This window comes from Strigops habroptila, chromosome 7 (genome assembly GCF_004027225.2).
Source record: "Strigops habroptila isolate Jane chromosome 7, bStrHab1.2.pri, whole genome shotgun sequence".
Taxonomy (NCBI): Eukaryota; Metazoa; Chordata; class Aves; order Psittaciformes; family Psittacidae; genus Strigops; species Strigops habroptila.
In genome coordinates this window covers 55035377-55052268 of record NC_044283.2, presented here as the reverse complement: position 1 = coordinate 55052268, position 16892 = coordinate 55035377, and the positions used below count along the sequence as shown (strand labels likewise).

At 38.7% G+C, this 16892-nt stretch overlaps 1 protein-coding gene across 7 annotated transcripts in view; it reads right to left on the bottom strand.

Moving 5' to 3' along the window:
• Positions 1-16892, bottom strand: part of EGF (epidermal growth factor) — a 61070-nt gene that overhangs the window by 27697 nt on the left and 16481 nt on the right. For all 7 annotated transcript variants that reach the window (XR_003992245.2, XR_003992244.1, XM_030492045.1 and 4 more), the window contains exons 5-12: positions 15211-15441; positions 13904-14106; positions 8861-8986; positions 7671-7793; positions 5115-5237; positions 3781-3906; positions 2635-2771; positions 565-713 (exon numbers count right to left, since the gene is read on the bottom strand). Coding sequence is in view for 5 of the 7 variants with exons in the window: in XM_030492045.1 (XP_030347905.1) it covers positions 565-713; positions 2635-2771; positions 3781-3906; positions 5115-5237; positions 7671-7793; positions 8861-8986; positions 13904-14106; positions 15211-15441 (1218 nt within the window). In the remaining 2 variants the exon portion in view is untranslated. The remainder of the gene's footprint in view (positions 1-564; positions 714-2634; positions 2772-3780; positions 3907-5114; positions 5238-7670; positions 7794-8860; positions 8987-13903; positions 14107-15210; positions 15442-16892) is intronic.

Here is a 16892-nt window from a genome sequence, read left to right as displayed (position 1 = left end):
TAAGGTTAGGTATCAGTTGAAACGTGAAGTCATGTTGTCTGCCAGTGACCCTTCCTCTTTTACCAAAAACAGTTGACAAAGGCTTTCCATTAGCTTAAAGGGGCATAATTGCAGCTGTCAACAATGTTGACTTCTGCCCAAGATGTACTCAGTGCAGTAATACTCAATATTTTTATCTAACTATATATATAAACATATACCTAGATATACACACATGCAGTATATATATATAAATACGAGTGTATACATATATATTCACATGCACATGTGCACATATGTATATGTTTATATGCAGTACATGCTTTAGATTCCTTGTAACTGAGTCCAAACCCTTGCTTCTTGGAAAGACAAAGATAAAAATACAATAGCAGACTCAAAGTAAACTTCCAGCATTTCAGTTTTAAAGAACCTTCCAATCATATATGCTTGAGATTACAGCTACCCAATAAGAATGTGAAGCGTTCCTGAATTTAGAGTGATATTTCAGCTATTTCTGTATCACCAGTCATTTATTCCAAACATTTTATGGCATGCTTCAACATAAATGCACTGTGGAGCATTTACCCTCTGTCTGTCCAATACAATTTACGGTTAATCCAGTCCACAGCAAGGCCTTCGGGTATATCTATAGCTTCATGAATAACTTTTTCACGATTTGAACCATCCAGATTAGCTCGTTCTATCCATTTCAAGGCAGTGTGGGCAAAGTAAATCTGTGAAGAAATAACAGATGAGGCATTATTAGTTCCCATCTCACTTTCTGTTCCATTTCCCTTGTCTAATAATTCCAATTCTAAAATAACTTTTTCATCTTGAAAGTTTCATGAACTGCTTATTTACAAAAAAGCTGCACAGGTAACCTGTGATCCCTGATCAAATAAAAAAGCACTTACTTATCCTTCAACTAGGATGACTTCTACAGGCAGCTTGTGCTTAGCTGCAAATCCTGGTTGCCCTATATACAGACCTCTGAATATTCCGCGGTCTTGTTTCAGTGAGCAGCTATCTCACAAGAAGCACAGCTGAGGAAGCAAAAGCAGGAGCAGGCAAAAGCACTCGCTATCATTTCACTGGCTGTGCATTTTAAAAGGGGAGGAGTGGGAAGAGAGTAGTAGTGTATGTGCATCAAGGAGCTGGGAACAGGAAAGGAGTTATATAATCTGTTTCTAACTTATTTTCCTCCACCTCTTTCAGCCTGCACGTATCTTAATGTTTTACCAGGTCCCTGTTCTGTAAAGCTCTAACATTTAGAGAAGAGGCTTCTCAGTTTTGGATCAAAATGAAAGCTTTCTGCTGGTGGGGAAACTAAGTTTGTGTTTTCCAAGGATGAAGAAAAAAAAATTGTCTCGTATTTGATACCCAGAGGTAGCCAAACACTGTTTGGCAGTACCATATGCAAAGTAATGCTGAGGGTTTCTTTGCAAATGTTAACAAAACAAATAACCTTGCTTTGATGCTAACCATGAGGTCAAACAAAGCAGGAGGGTGGTTAGCATTAAAACAGCTAATTCAATTACCATGGGAGCACAGAGCAATGCTAAGCAGTAGCTCACCTTACACCTCATCTCAGTGCCACCTGCGTGTCACCTCACCTCCTCACTGCCAACACTGCTGTCATGCAGAGCTCCCTACAGAAGTGGACAACAACATACAGCCACTGTCACCGAAACAGCTGATTTACATCCAGCACAGCACCCAACAACTGCTGGTTTCCCAGCAGGGCCCTATTTCAGGAGCACGTGGCGATGTTCCAGCAGTGCCTGAAACAATCCTCCTGTAACACAGATCTGGTAACGTTCGCACTTGTTTAGCTGCGCCCATCCAGGCCTTGAGATGTGTCCAGCAACTTAACTGAGCTCCACATCAGCTTCCACTGTACCATCCAGTATCTTTTTGTAATGCTTTCACAGTGTAAACAAGTCCCACCATGAGGAAAAAAAAAACCACAAAACCATCTGCCACATAAGGTTTAGCAAAGCACAGTTGAACTCCTATTCTTCCCAACTCTGCAGGCAAGGAGTAGGGCACTGTGATGCAGCCACAAAGACAAACAACTATGCAGAGGAGACTCCCATTTCCAACAGTAATATCTTGTAATATGAGGAAAACATTTCATAAGAGCAATAAATCCAGTGAGTGTTCAGCAGTTTTGTTCAATAATGTCAGGACATGGGAAGTAATTCTTGTTAAGATTACTCCTACATTTACTAGGGATCGTGGGATTTAGCTGTACAAAAAAAAAAGATACTGTTGCTTTTATAGCCACCCAGTGAAGAAAAACCCCACAATGTATTTCCAGAAAACAGTACTGAAGTCTTAAGGGAGAAAACTATCAATTACACAGACGTTCTTTGAAATTTAAATCATGCTTGAAATTAATTTAGAGATCCAAATTCTGTGTGACTTAGCCATGTCAACGTATGTTCAACATCAACATTCAACCAGTGAGTAAAGGATGAAACTCTTCAACTAGTGTTTGACATCCTGTATCAGTTGTGCTCCTGGACAGGCAACAGAACAACGAGCAGCACAATGTGTAATCAGATCACTGACAGCAGAAAGGTTAAGGCACATGAAAGCCCGATCCATTTGTCCTTGCAACACTTCAAAATCCTCTCATTTTTAATGCCTTACCTTATTTTCCACTGGGTCAGAGTCCAGTGCTAAGACTATTCCCATCTGCCAGTCAAGTAAACTTGCATAATCCATTCCATCAAAACTAATCTGGCGGATATCTTGGCCATTTGCAAATAACAAAAATGGCTTGGGACCTGTTGATGAAAATGTGCACATATGTTAATTCCACTAGTTTCAAAGCGATCTCTAGCCTGCGTTACTACCTAGCTAACATTGTAAGTAAGCAATGGTAGAAGACAAAACGAGGAACAGAAGCACAAAGAAACAAAGGCTCTTGTCCTACATTCCACTGGCCTCAGAAATCAGAGATAAATGTGAATATAGGTTTTCAGCACCAGTGCCTTGCCCAAGATCAGCCTCAAAATTTGTGATAAAGGCAGCCACTAGTCCTGCTGCATTTCATAGAGAGTGACTTAGCCTCAAGACAATCTTCTCTCTGCATTTCACAGCATCACCATAAATGTCAGAACACTCGACTTTTGCACATGTGAAGCTTTTCTCAGTAAAAGCAAGAAAAATGCTGTTCTCAAAATAATAAAGCTTTTTCCTTGTCCCAGAAACAAATCACAAACTTCTTTTTGCTCTTCTCTCTCACACAATTGGTTATACCTTGATGTTCACTAGGGTCTGCCCTTTTCTCAGAAGAAATAGAAGGGTCTGGAATGCAAAATCCAAACATGCACATCAAATATCTGGGCTTCCTGGGGCCAGTGGGGGAGAAATATCCTTGTACTTGTAGGAAAGGTCCTTCAGCAGACTATTCCCTGCCCTGTTCTCCAAATGTAGACACCTCAATCTCAATTCTGTAACAAACACTGGGCGGAAAATACACCCATATTTATATGAAAACACAAAACCCTGAATACTGTAGATAGACCTTTGCAGTACAGGAGCACAGAGTGAAATACAGAAGTTAGATAATAGGCTGAATCTACCATGAGGGAGACTGAACCATATCCTGCTGCTTGTTCTGGTATTTTTCCAAAATAGATTATTTTTCCAAGAAACTAGTATTTCCTAAATTTCACAAAGTAATCCAAAACTGGTGCAAAACTGGATCCAACCTACGCAATCCACTTTAAAGGACTCTAAAATGTTTATGCTTTTATTGTCAGAAATTTGCAGGCATACCAAGATACCAACCTATAGCAGTGCAGTGCTTTCTGTCTCGCTGGAGCTTATATCCAGGAAAACAAGCACACTCCCAGGAGGACGGACTTAAAGAAGAACATATCTGGCTACAGCCACCATTATCTGGAGATGTACAACCTTAAACAGAGCAGAAAAATTTAACTTTGCCATTCTAAGAAAAAAATTACATAAAATCTGTGGTATAAGTAAGAGAACGATTCACTCTGCTCAGGATTTCTACAGTGCAAAGCATCTCAGTGACTGGTAGATTTACTGAAAGACTCCTGCTGAAAGCAGAAATCTAATGAACTGAAAGCAAAGTAGTAGTATTTTTCTAGAGTTTTTCCTGAAAATTCACAACAGAAGATGGGGGGGAGGGGAATGGGGGAAGGGAGGATATATATGAAGGTGGCTTCCATGTCTGCATTATTTCAGAGAACTCTTTCTCCCATGCAAATCTCACCTAATCTACAATAACGTAACAAATTTTATCAGACTTTGCACTCCATGCAAAGGAAAGAGCAAATTAATACCATTTTCTCCCCAGAAGTTAATTAGACTAGGATGATAAATTGATACTTTCTAATACACAAGGCAAGATTTCATACAAAAAGAAACCATTCTTTCTTCTTGGGGCTGTACAATGGTTATAGCCTCAATGCCAGCCTGAGCTTCCTCAGTGGAGTGTCCCTAACAAAACAGCAACACTGACTGAACCTACGTATACAGTACATTCCACAGTATGTAACGGATGCAAAAGGGGGAGGGGATTTTTCAAGGTGTTTGGCTGGCATTAATGGAGCTATTTTGACCCCTAAGCATGTAAAGATACAGTTGAAAAGCTAATTTGGAAAGCTTGTTGGGATGGAGAATGACAGATTACTGGCTGCAGCATTTTCTAATATTCTGACTGCAAAAATTCCATTTGTGGGTAATCAGATGAAATTGCTGTAAGTTAGAATGACCCTGAACCTGTGTTGCATGACATCAATAAAGTCATCTTCGGATTTCACCCAAGCCAGTTTTGTACCTATATTTCCCCTCAAATACAAAATTTAGGTGTATCCTGCAACAAACATCTGGGAGATGCCTTGATCTGCACTGACAACAAAGTCATTTGGCCTGCAAACATTGGATGCTGCTGCTAAGAAACATCTTTTAAAAAATGAAGATAGATATTGTTCACCTCAGCACACAAAGCACCTGACAGTCCACTGCCTCCTATCTTGTACAATCATCTACAGCCATGCAAAATGAGTATAAAAGGCTTTCATTCACTCCTGGCTCTCAGTGCCAAGAATAAACAGAGCTTGGCAGTCAACACAGCTAGGAAAAAAGTTACTTACCCGTGCATGTTTTGCCATCCATTTTGAGTACAGATCCTTCAGGACAAAAGCAAACAGGCCCTTTAGATGTTTGAAGGCAACCATGGCTACATTCAGTGTTGTTACTTGTACAGGAAATTAGCTCTACAGTAATTTAAAGAGGAAAAAGAGCTTAAATTGTAATAAAAATTTTTACAAAGTCCCCCAAAAGAGGCGTTAGCACAGAAAAAGCAAGAAAAGAGAAAATAATAAAAGTGTGGTGTTGAGAGTGTAACACTTCTGTGGTCTTTCTGGGGTTTGTTGTGGTTTGTTTTGAGTTTTTCCATTTTTTTTTTGCCCTCTCCTAATTATAGGAAATCAGAAAGACAAAATTGCTGGGTCCTGAAGCCATTAGACTGATGAGCTTTAAATTTTCCAAATTGTATGGGAATGCATTATAAAACTAGAAATAATTTAGAAAACCTTCTTTTTTACATTTCATCAAAAATAGATCAGGTTTTGAAAACTACAAGGAAGTTATACTGAAAGAATAAGTATAAAACACAAAGGGACAGGGGAAAAAGAACTACTTTCCTACTACTCCAAGGGTAACAGAAATAGAATCAAGAAAAACTGGAGATTAATATTCCAGAAATAAAGCTATGTTCCTTAGTGGCAATGGTTAAATCCGTAAGGGCAAAATCATCTGAGGACCTGACAATAGCTTTCCTTTACTTTCCAATTGTTGGAGTGCCAACATTTTTCTGAGTATTTCTTTAATGCAATTTCACAGGATATGCTCCTTCCGCCTTCTGCATTGCAGTGCTGCACCTCTTTATGCCAATTCTGGTGTCATATGGCAACACCCCTGGAAGACTGGAACAAATACAAGTTTCCCACAGCTGCTTTTTTGAATCAGCTACATACACCAGCTTAAATGGTGTATAGCTGTTGCAAATACTGCTTCTCCATGGCAACTGCACTGTGGACTTGTTCTAACCCCTTAAGCACAGCGAAGAGGGTCAAGAAATTAATCTCATGGTTTTTCTGACTAGAGTTAGTGGCTTTAGATGAAGAGCTTCATAAAGGAGCTGGAGTTGGAGGACAAAGCACCAAAATGTCTGGTCATCATGTGGACTTCTCACCTTACATCTCTCTCTCTTTCTCTCTCTCTCTCAAGTTGCGTAGTTGGTGACATATCTGCCTTGTGCTGCAGTAGTTAAGGAGTTATACTGTCCATACTGCACCCCTAGCCTGTGTTAGAAAAACATTATTTTCTATCTAATTTGAGCCACTCAAAGTGTAGGCATATAGTTCAAGCTAGTCATCCAGAGTAGGACTGAATTGCATCGTGTCTAAGTGTTGCTTTGGACACAAAAGGATATCACAACTCTCAATAGACTCTGGCTGCAGGTCTCCCACAGGTCTTCTGTTACATCTGGCTGCCTTCTGCAGTTGTCACACACACCCTGGACACCCATGTTTGGGTCACTGAATCCTGGTCCTGGCTCCCTCTTAAATAGAGAGGGAGAAATTACTCTTGGAGGTCTAAAATAGGTAGAGTGACTGCTAGAGTCTGTTGGATTCCATGGCTGCATTTAGTCTCTGGTAGTGATATTTAATACACCCTAGCTCCTAATCCTGCCATGATCCAGACTGAACTCGTTGGTATGCACTGGCACTTCTACTTGGGGCATTTACCGGTGTTTTATTTCCATGGAAACGAGGTAGAAGGATCTTTGTCTGTGCCTAAGTTTCACTTCATTATGAAACAGAGAAGTGACTGGGAATACTCCAAGATCTCAAAACCTGGATGCACATCACATCTTATGTTCTAGAGTTACTTCAGAAAGGCTTAATTCCTTTGTAGGCTGAATATACACACTGCTGTACAATGGGAGGAAAAAAACCCTTCACCTCTTACTATGTCTAAAATATGGTCCTTAAAGATTACTGACAGACAGTTTGGTTTTTTCCCTCCACTTTTCTGTGTTCTCTGCATTTAATTTATTCACATTTATCTGGTTACAGAGAGCTTCCTGCTTTATGTACCTATGTTATACGGATAAGTTCTCTCAGGCGTACTTCTTGTAGTCAGATTAATTCATAAAAGAAAAACAAAACAAAACAAAACACACAGATGCAGCAGATCTCCAGAATAAACAATTTTATGAGTACTTCCGTGCGCCTTATTTGTTGTAAACAGATGAACATGCATCTAATTTGCATGGTCTTATTCAGAGACTGTGTAAATTCTTATGTGGGATAGCCAGAGAAAGCCAAATTCAGATACCACATTTAGAAAGGTATAACTGCTTATCCACCTGGAATGTGTCACAGAGCCTAATCTGAGCAAAGAGGTCTCTCTGGAGACCTGACTCTTCTATTTTTTTCTTTTTTGCTCCTGAAGAGGCTCACACTTGATCACTCACGTGTAACATGACGTCTGAATTTGGTTCACTCAGTTTAAGCTGATCCTGCTTACATAATAAGGGATTGGAAGCAAGCAATGCAACACACAACTTTCAGCGGTTCCAGTATTAATTGAGGACTCTCTCCAATATCATACTCAAAGGTTTATGTATTTCTGCTACTTACCATGACAAGTTTTCCTGTCAGGCAGCAGAACAAAACCTCTCGGGCAGGTGCAGTAATAGGAACCAGGGATGTTCACACAACCCAAAGTACAGCCGTGATTCCAGAAGCCACATTCATTGATATCTGACAAAAGAAGCACTTGCTGTGTCAGAATAACATCATAAGCCTGTGTCAGGGAATAGATTAATGAAACAAACTCACAGTCTTCAAAAAGTACCTCTTTTACTCATTCATTTTATAAAAAGAAGTTTCTCCTACTAAATGATATAAAAGCAAGATTGCAGACCTTATTCAAATAAGCTTTAAAAACCTTCTAGCAAAACCTACTCAGGCTGCATGTGTCCAGCACAGGCACCTAGAGGATTTTTAAAAGTATGTTTTCCTATACAGATTCCACTGACTGTTAAATACTATTTACACCAGAAAAAATTTACATAGACACATTCTTCAGACAAAAAATTATTCTAAAAAATTTGGCTCCAACATAACTTCAGTAAAATTCTCAAAAACCAAAAGGAGTTTAGAAGTTGAGACTCAGAAAGCAATCCTGGTGAGTTTCCTGAGAACTGGATGGATGCTGCTCAGGCATCCTGTAAATCCTGTAAGCTAGGAATTTTGATATCTTTATGTCTTTTTAAATCTGGTCATGTTGTGAAGGAGGTGCTTCTAAAAGTGATTAACAAAAATATCTATTAGTAATATATAAATATTAATATATAAATAAAATAGCTATTATTACTAGTAAAGTTTGATTTTTATTTTTATTAAAACAATCCAGATCAAAACATTTTGTTTGAAACATTGTTCAGAATTTGTGTCTTTTTTGAAAGTGGGACTTAAGACATCCATCTTGTTGTGGGGCTTTTTAATGTTTCACCTTTAGTGATGTATCTGCTCTAATTTTTATTTAAAGATTATAAAAGCACCCATAAGCATGTCTACTTATCTGAAGCTCCTTTAACTACTCAATCTAACACCAAAATTTCTCAGAGGAATAGCTTTAGCGACACTTTCATAGGTCTCCTTTTTAGGCTATTTCAGAACCTGGAATGACACAAAACTTAAATGGCACAATTTGAATTATTAAGATTTCAGAATGTTTTTTCATACTCAAGAAATTAGTAAAGTAGAAGAATGGAAGTATTTTTTTCATCTGATAGTATAAAGCTGACATGAGATTCACATATTACCTTCACAAAACTGTTTATTTCGACTTAAAATAAAGCCACTTGAACATTTACACCGATGAGTCCTTGAGTCTGGCCTGCAGATTCTTCTTCTGCACTTTTCTTTGTTCAAATCACAGGTTCCTTTTTCTGTAAGAACAAATATAGTTTAAATGTAATGGAGTTCTTGCCATATCAACCTTCAAGGAGAAACTATTTTGAGAAAGATGCTCAGTGATGTGTCTTCTTCTCAACAGCAGGCTTCCTATGCAACCAGTCCTGCACAGAAGAGAGCAACAGAAAGAGAACACACATGCAAAAAGAGAGAAGAGAGAGAGAAAAAGAGAGAAGGAGCATACAAAGACTGGAAATTATTAGCACAAAGCAGTGCTCAAGTCTCACATTTTGTAAGAAAAAAAATAGCTGGACAGATCATAATGACCACACATTTCCTTTGAGCAGAAAGTATTAGCACAGTCTAGAGAATCTTCGTACTGATGTGGATCCTGGTTTCTGACTACAAGAAATGGAAGCATTACAAATATTGAACTCAGATTTAAAACTCAGAGTGTTTCTGATGTCCAACAAGACATGCTCAAAGTTCCTCCAAAGGAAGCAGAAAAAAGTACCCAACAGATCCCCAGAAGCTTTCCTACTTCTTTTGCTTCTCAGAAAAAGGCAAACAGGTATTTAGGTATCCTTTTTCATGGGAAGGATTTGCAGAACCTCATGTCTGTGCTCAGCTATCTTTTAGAGCTGGTACTTTTGCAGATATACTACACTCATGGTTTTATTCTTGTCTCCCAAACCATTATTTTTGGTTTAATCTTCCTAATCTTCTTCTGGGGTTGCTTGCCCCTTTCCAAAGCTAAGAATAGTTGAACTGCTGCTACTGAATGTGAGTATGCAGCCACCTACACACAACACAGTCTTTGCCCTGTGCTGTCTGTGTAACATGTGAAAAATCACGGGCCCGTACAGGCAAAGAAATTTGTATGTGAATATTTTTCTTGTGCTATTTCCAATTCACCCTCTAAATTCCAAGATGTGGAAAGCAGCATAATATCTAAGTTTGACATTTAGTCTTCTGCTAGCCACAACAGAGAAGAAAATGATGGCCATTTGGTGGAATGACAGATCACATCTATAAAAGGCTGAAATAATTTCCCATACGGACACTTCAGCTTGGCTGAAATTACCAACATTGCATGTATTTATATCAAACTGATAAATTCTTCTCTTAAAGAAGTTGTATAACTAAATGAAAAATTATGAATGAATGACTAGATGGATATTATCTGTGATTAATGTTATCCTTTGAGAGACTGGAATTTTACATAGTTTTCGTGTCTCTTTTTGTTGAACTAGTTTTGAAATGAACCCTTAGTTTTTGTCTCTACTGCAACTAAGTCAGGAATATACAGTAATGGGGTGTCCAATCTTCAAATACAGAACTCATTAGGATGACAAATGCACAAGTGCACAAACCAATACAAAGCAGAAACAAGACCACATTCAAGGCTGCATCTTGTGCTTATCGCTGGTGCTGGTTTTTTGCCCTTTGCTTTTACCGTTATTGGTCTAATGAGACCTAAGACACGCAGGAATTACAGGAGAAACAACAGAAACAATAATTTTGTCACCTGGGCAATCTCAAGAAGATATTCTTTTTTAACTGAATAATTTTTAGAACCTGATAATGCCAAATTAAATATGTAAAAAAATAATCACATTTCAAAACTTACAGTGAATGCTGACTAGATTATGAAATACAAAGTTGTAAAGGTAATATTCTCTGGAAGAACAATAATTATAAACAAGAATTTCTAGTTTCTTTGTTTTCTGTGGGTTTTTTTCTCTTCCCATCACCTCTTTCTTATGGTAATGGCTGTTCTCAGATAATAGCCTGATGCTAGAATCTTACAGTGGGCAGAAACACAACATAATTCCTCAAAAAAAGAAATATCCTGAGTATACTCAATATCATTAACCTGTCAGAGAGATATTTTTAAAAAATTCCAGAAGCAATCCTTGAGATTTTAAGGTAATGAGATATTTTACAAACCATTAATAGAAGTATGAAGAACATTCCAGCAGGTATTTATAAATACATATACGGTCATTAAATCTAGGGTTAGCTGTTAAAGAATGTTGAGGTAAATTAGGGGCTGTCTTCCAGAAACTGCCATACCAAAGTTGTGTGGGGTTATAGAAAACCCATACCTGAATTAGTGCTCTTCTCTGTACTTATCGGCCCTGACCAATCCAGGAAAGTCTTTTGAAAGAGAAAGGGAAGAGGAGACATGAGGAATTTAAGTAGTAAAGTAAGTAATCCAAATTCCAGTAAAAAATTCAAATCATGTCAGTTGAGCACTTCAGATGAGCACTTTTCATCTGAAGGAACTCACTTGCTATCTGTTTTAAAGAAGGCCTGATAATTCACAGCTGACACTACACTGCAACGAACACTTTCTTAGCTTGTAGTGAGCATCCAATTAGTCTAGGTATGCTTTTATCTCCAGATTTCTCTGTTGTAAAATCAGCTATAAATCTCCTTTGTACTCCAGGCTCATTAGTCCTCCTTTCATCCCAGTTCTTGCACTGGAGAAGCTAAGCAACATACATTCAAAGTCCAAGAGGTTCATCTGGATTCAGCCTGTTAAGCTTCTTTCTACTCCATCACTTCCCAGACATTTTTACAAGAAGTTATTTGGAAAAAAAAAAAAGCCTACTGCTGACAATACTTACTGTCATACAAAAATGTACTAAACTTGTTGGAAGTATAGGGATATATACTGCAAGGCATTTAAAAATGTTGGTAGTTAATTTATTAATAAAGGTGAGGAAACCTTCTTTGCAGTGGAAGGAGAAACACCTGAAAGCATCATGTCCTGGTGGAAGTGGAGTTTTTTCTTCTGAGAAAAAAGTAAAAGCTAAGTGCCCATACTCAATGAAACTATGCTACATACTCTGGTGGAGACAACATATGTAACACAACCCATACCCCTGAGATTCATGAACTACCTTTCTTGGTCATTGTTTCTTCCTCTCCATCTTCATGTGCATGCAGACATGGTGACAAAAACCTGATGAGGCCTCATGAGACCTTCCAAATCTCACTGTAACAACCCTGAGATGTGTGGACATGCAACTGTCTGCACCACAAATTTATCCTTCCATAGTTTCTCTGTGTGAGAGCACAAAACCTGTTGAAAAAAGTGCTTCCATTTGCAAGGGTGAATGTTTTCCCCGAAGGAACCACAGAACAGGTATTGTCTCTGAATGGAGGCTCCCTGTGTTTACAAGTATAAGCTTGATTCCAGGAACCCTCTGCTCTGCATCTCAACTGCTCTCTGCACTGCAAATACAGCTTTTGAAGGGGAAAGTTCCTTTGAAGATTTTGATTTTCCCACTCATACCAGGCTTCAGGAAGAAGGTGCATCATGGTATCCTATAAAACTGTTAGTTGGCATGAAGAAAGACAAAGCCTATTTTATATTGGATACTTAGAAATGGTTCGAGACGTATTTACAGTTTCATTTTTGCTCATATGAACAAACACTACTTTCTTCTTATGTCTTTATACCACCTATACCTCTGTGAACCCACAGCCATCTTCCCTTGGGAGTTCTGTAGCCATTGCTCAGCACACAAATGCCTCTATGCTGATTGTTCCGTTGTTTGTATCCAAGCAAAACTGGTGACAAAAGCTATTCCATGAAAGCAAGAATACTGAATGTCTGCTTTCCAGAGTTCAGAGAACAAGACGTTATTTCTCCTGGAAATGCCCAACTTCCTACTGTCTCAGCAGGAATCCTCAAGGAGGGCGAGCTATCCATAATCAGGTACTTTCATTTTCTGATTTACAGTGAAAGGCAGTGACATGACCACCTCATACCGTAGGCTGCAACTGATATCAGTTAAAGAGACCCAACGTTCTTACTTCACAGTTATTATGGCAACTTCAAGTCCATCTAAAACAGGCTGACTCTTAATCCAGACATTTCACAACAAGGCTGAGATATCCACAGCGTCCCTTGTAGCACATACTATGCACTTACAATCCTTCAGTGCCATAATAATCGGAGGTGTTCAGATGCACATTAGAATAAAACTTCCAGAAGGGAGCAGACATTTGATGAAGATAATCTACATGGAGGATTAAAAAGCTGTATGCCTTGTGCATGTAGCAGGAAAGTATAAAAACATCTTTGTGTAAACAAAGAGAAGGAGAAAATCACATATAGCTGCATGCACATTCAGATTAATGAAATGAGCAGTCTATGCTCAGCGCACTTTCAGCCTGATACTCCAGCTGGAGTTACACATACTACGACACTGTGGATCACTGAAGTTAAAGGAAACCTTCCCTTGACTTCACCAAGGCTTGGAATTTTGCAGAGGAAAATTATTACTGTGAAAAATCAGAGTGCGTGACATTATGCATCCTGGCCTGTATCAGCAATAGTGCGTCCAGCAGGGCCAGGGCAGTGATCATCCCCCTGTACTCGACACTGGTGAGGCTGCACCTAGAATCCTGTGTTCCGTTCTGGGCCCCTCACTGCAAGAGAGAGATTGAGGTACTGGAGCATGTCCAGAGAAGGGCAATGAAGCTGGTGAAGGATCTGGAGCACAACTCTAATGAGGAACTAGGGTTGTTTAGTCTGGAGAAGAGAAGGCTCAGGGGGGACCTTACTGCTCTCTACAAGTACCTGAAAGGAGGATGAAGAGAGGAGGTGGCTGGTCTCTTCTCCCAGGTAAGTGATAGGACAAGAGGTAACAGCCTTAAGCTGCACCAGAGGAGGTTTCGACTGGATATTAGGAAAAGCTTCTTCACTGAAAGGGCAGTCAGGCATTGGAGCAGGTTTCCCAGGAAAGTGGTGGAATTATTTTCCCAGAAATGTTCAAAAACCGTGTAGATGAGGCCTTTACTAACATGGCTTAGTGGTGATTTTGGCAGTCCTAAGGTAATGGTTAGAGTTAATGATCTTCAAGGCCTTCTCCAACCTAGTTGATTCTATGATTTTTATTCTCACGCATGTAACTGTATCATTACAGTTTACTTACCAAAATCCTGAGAATCTGTTCTTGCACCTGGCTGTTTAAATGGATGTACCACTTTTATCTCCACCGGTGGAAAAAATGATGGCTTTAGGCTAATTGTAACTACAACTTTTCCAGTATACTTGTTGGCTCTCCATATCATACCAGATTTCAACTCTGAATAGTACAGGTGCTCAGCAAAGAGAGACATACCAAGCAATTGATGTCTACAAGAAAAGAACAAAATGGCGCATTACCTGATACCTATATATTTACTCAGTCATACATTTCTGAGCATCTAGTTCAGTCAAGTTCACTGTAATTAACATTTCTTTGTATTCTTATACATCTTACATATATGGGAATCAGATGAGGTGCCATACACATTCCCAAATAATCCAGCACCCAGAATCCTTCAGATTTTCAAGTAATAATAGATGCAAAATGGATAACCTGCTTTTCTCACAGGTTGTAGGAGCTGTTGTTCAGGACTGACTCAATTGACAAAGAAAGCGTAGGTATCAGCTGGCAATGTAGGGAGAAACCAGCTTTGTGTTCATCATATGCAAATGGTGTGCTGCATATTTAAATCAGAAAGCCAGTGAAACCACGTATTTTTCTCATTTTGCTGTTGGCAATCCCTATTATGTATATGCCAATCTAGCCATACTGACAGAAACTGCAGTGATATAAATGACCTTTTCCTGAGTACCTCATCAAAAACATGCCCACCATGGAGCATCCCTACCACTGCAAAGCATAAAGGCCAAATATTAAAGGCATCCAAAAGTGCATGGGTCTAACAGCCCTCTCAGCTGTGTTTAGCCCCAGCACTGGGGAGCAGAAGGGAACAAGTCTGTTGTGTAGGATAATTTTCACCACATCCCTGTTCGGCAGCTAAGGAGGACAACAGGCTTAGAGGAGGATAGGAAGGACCTGATCTACCTCACTCTCTTGAGCACAGCTCAGACACCTGAGCTCACCCACTGTGACCTTGGACAAATCATTTAATCTCTGCTTTTGGCTTCTCTATCTGCATAAAAAGGCCACTAATAAACACTCAGAGAGGATTTCTAAGGATTAAGTAGTTATCATTTGCTAAAAGCTTGGAAGATGGAAAGTACTAAGTGGCAGTATTATCCTTACAACTGTGACTTTTTTCCATTTTCCTATCAAAAGTTGTAGATTTACAGTTACAGGCCATTTGCACTACACTTTATAAGTCTTCCTGTGTTATGAACTGACAAAACGAAAGAGATAATGAGAAAGAGAGCTTTACTACATCCCCAGGAAATGAGTCTTTCATTTCTGACAAGCTAAGGAAAACTCACCTGACAGAGTTTTTGAGCAAACGAACAGCTTCGCCATCATAGTTGCATGATCCAATATGGGAAATGTCTTTCCCATGGTCGTGTTGGATCCAGTAGAGCCTTCTGTCAACCAGATCTAGTGAGATCGTCTTTATTTTTTCTGTGGTTCTTAAAACATTTTTCACATCACTTCCACTGAGAGACAGTCGGTGTATGCTTGAAACAGTACCGTCTGAAGACCAAAATAATAGCCTGCAAGCAAGAGAGGCATATTTTGGAAAGAAAAAATAAACAAACAAACAAAAACACACACACAAAAAATCCCAAACAATTAAAAAAAAAATCCCAAAATAGACAAAAACAACCACAGCTGCAAGATCACTTCACTGCTACACACTCCTTTTTTGGTTGTTCCTGTATACAGAGTTCTTCAGTCTTACTACAGTGCATTCAGAACCAAAACTAATAATAAAGCAAAGGAATTCCTTAATACATACTCATCTATTTCAGCATCTTCCATTAACATAGCTCTATTTAGAATTGAAATAATTTTTGACAACAAAGCATTTTCTGTTTAACAGAAGCTATAGTACCTCTAAAGTTTTGATACCATTGTTTTCTTATTTTAACAAATATGTTTCTATCAGAGACTGTATGATTGTTCAGGAGATTGTTCAGGAAGCAATGAGATACTAGAATTTTCTCTCATGTAGGTCAGGCAGGAATCAGCCCAGCTTAGCCATGATGTACTATTGTCTTTCTGCTTTGTTCTGCCATACAGTCAGAGAAGGAAACTGGAACTACCTCTTCATTCTATGGGGAACTCCTGCAAGCTTGTGGAAAGGCATGTCTTGGGGAGATCCCTGTTGCCACCTGCCTCTGTGGAGAAATCTATCTCCAGAAACTCTAGTTGAACACATCACTTAAGTGCTTAACTTAAAAATACCATTTCCATTATCGTTCTTGTTTCTTTCTACCTTCCTGCTGGTTATAGCAGCCAGACTATGCTGTTATTAAATTAAGACACAGTCAAAATGCAACTCCAGTACTCAAAACAGTTATGCACTGAAGCTACTTATATGTCAAGTTATTCATGGACTAGAACCCAGATTTACCCATGTGACTAAAGTTAACAGCGGTTCTTCCAAAATAGCAAGTTATCCCTCATTCATGTATATTTTAATTTCTAATGTTTGGGTTTAGATTTTTTGCTTAGGTTTCTTATGCACAAGAATTCCAAGAAGTATCATCATTTTGCCTTGTCTTCACAAAATTACAGAATTTCTATGTACAAAACAATGTTGCATAAAGCCATCTTTACTATGCTTACATTAATAATTTGTTAAAGGCCCCAAAATGGATTAGATCTCACTGGCAAGGGACTATACTAAACCAGTAGGAAGAATCAACCCCTGTCTCACAGCTTTTCCTCATTGTTACATAGTCTCCTAGTTTCCTCACAGTTATCATAGGTTATTAATGTATAAGTGAAAACGTGTTTCCAGAAGGACAGCCCAATTTTATATTACTATTTTAAACACTTAATTAATATCTACTTGCATTTCTATAGCACCTGCTATTTAACAAACATCAGTATTCTGGAAGTTCAGACAAATGCTAGGATTCACTTTTTACAGATAAGAAAACTAAGAAATAAAGGTGATTATAGTCTCTATGCACAACTTTTGCAAATCAGTGTAAGG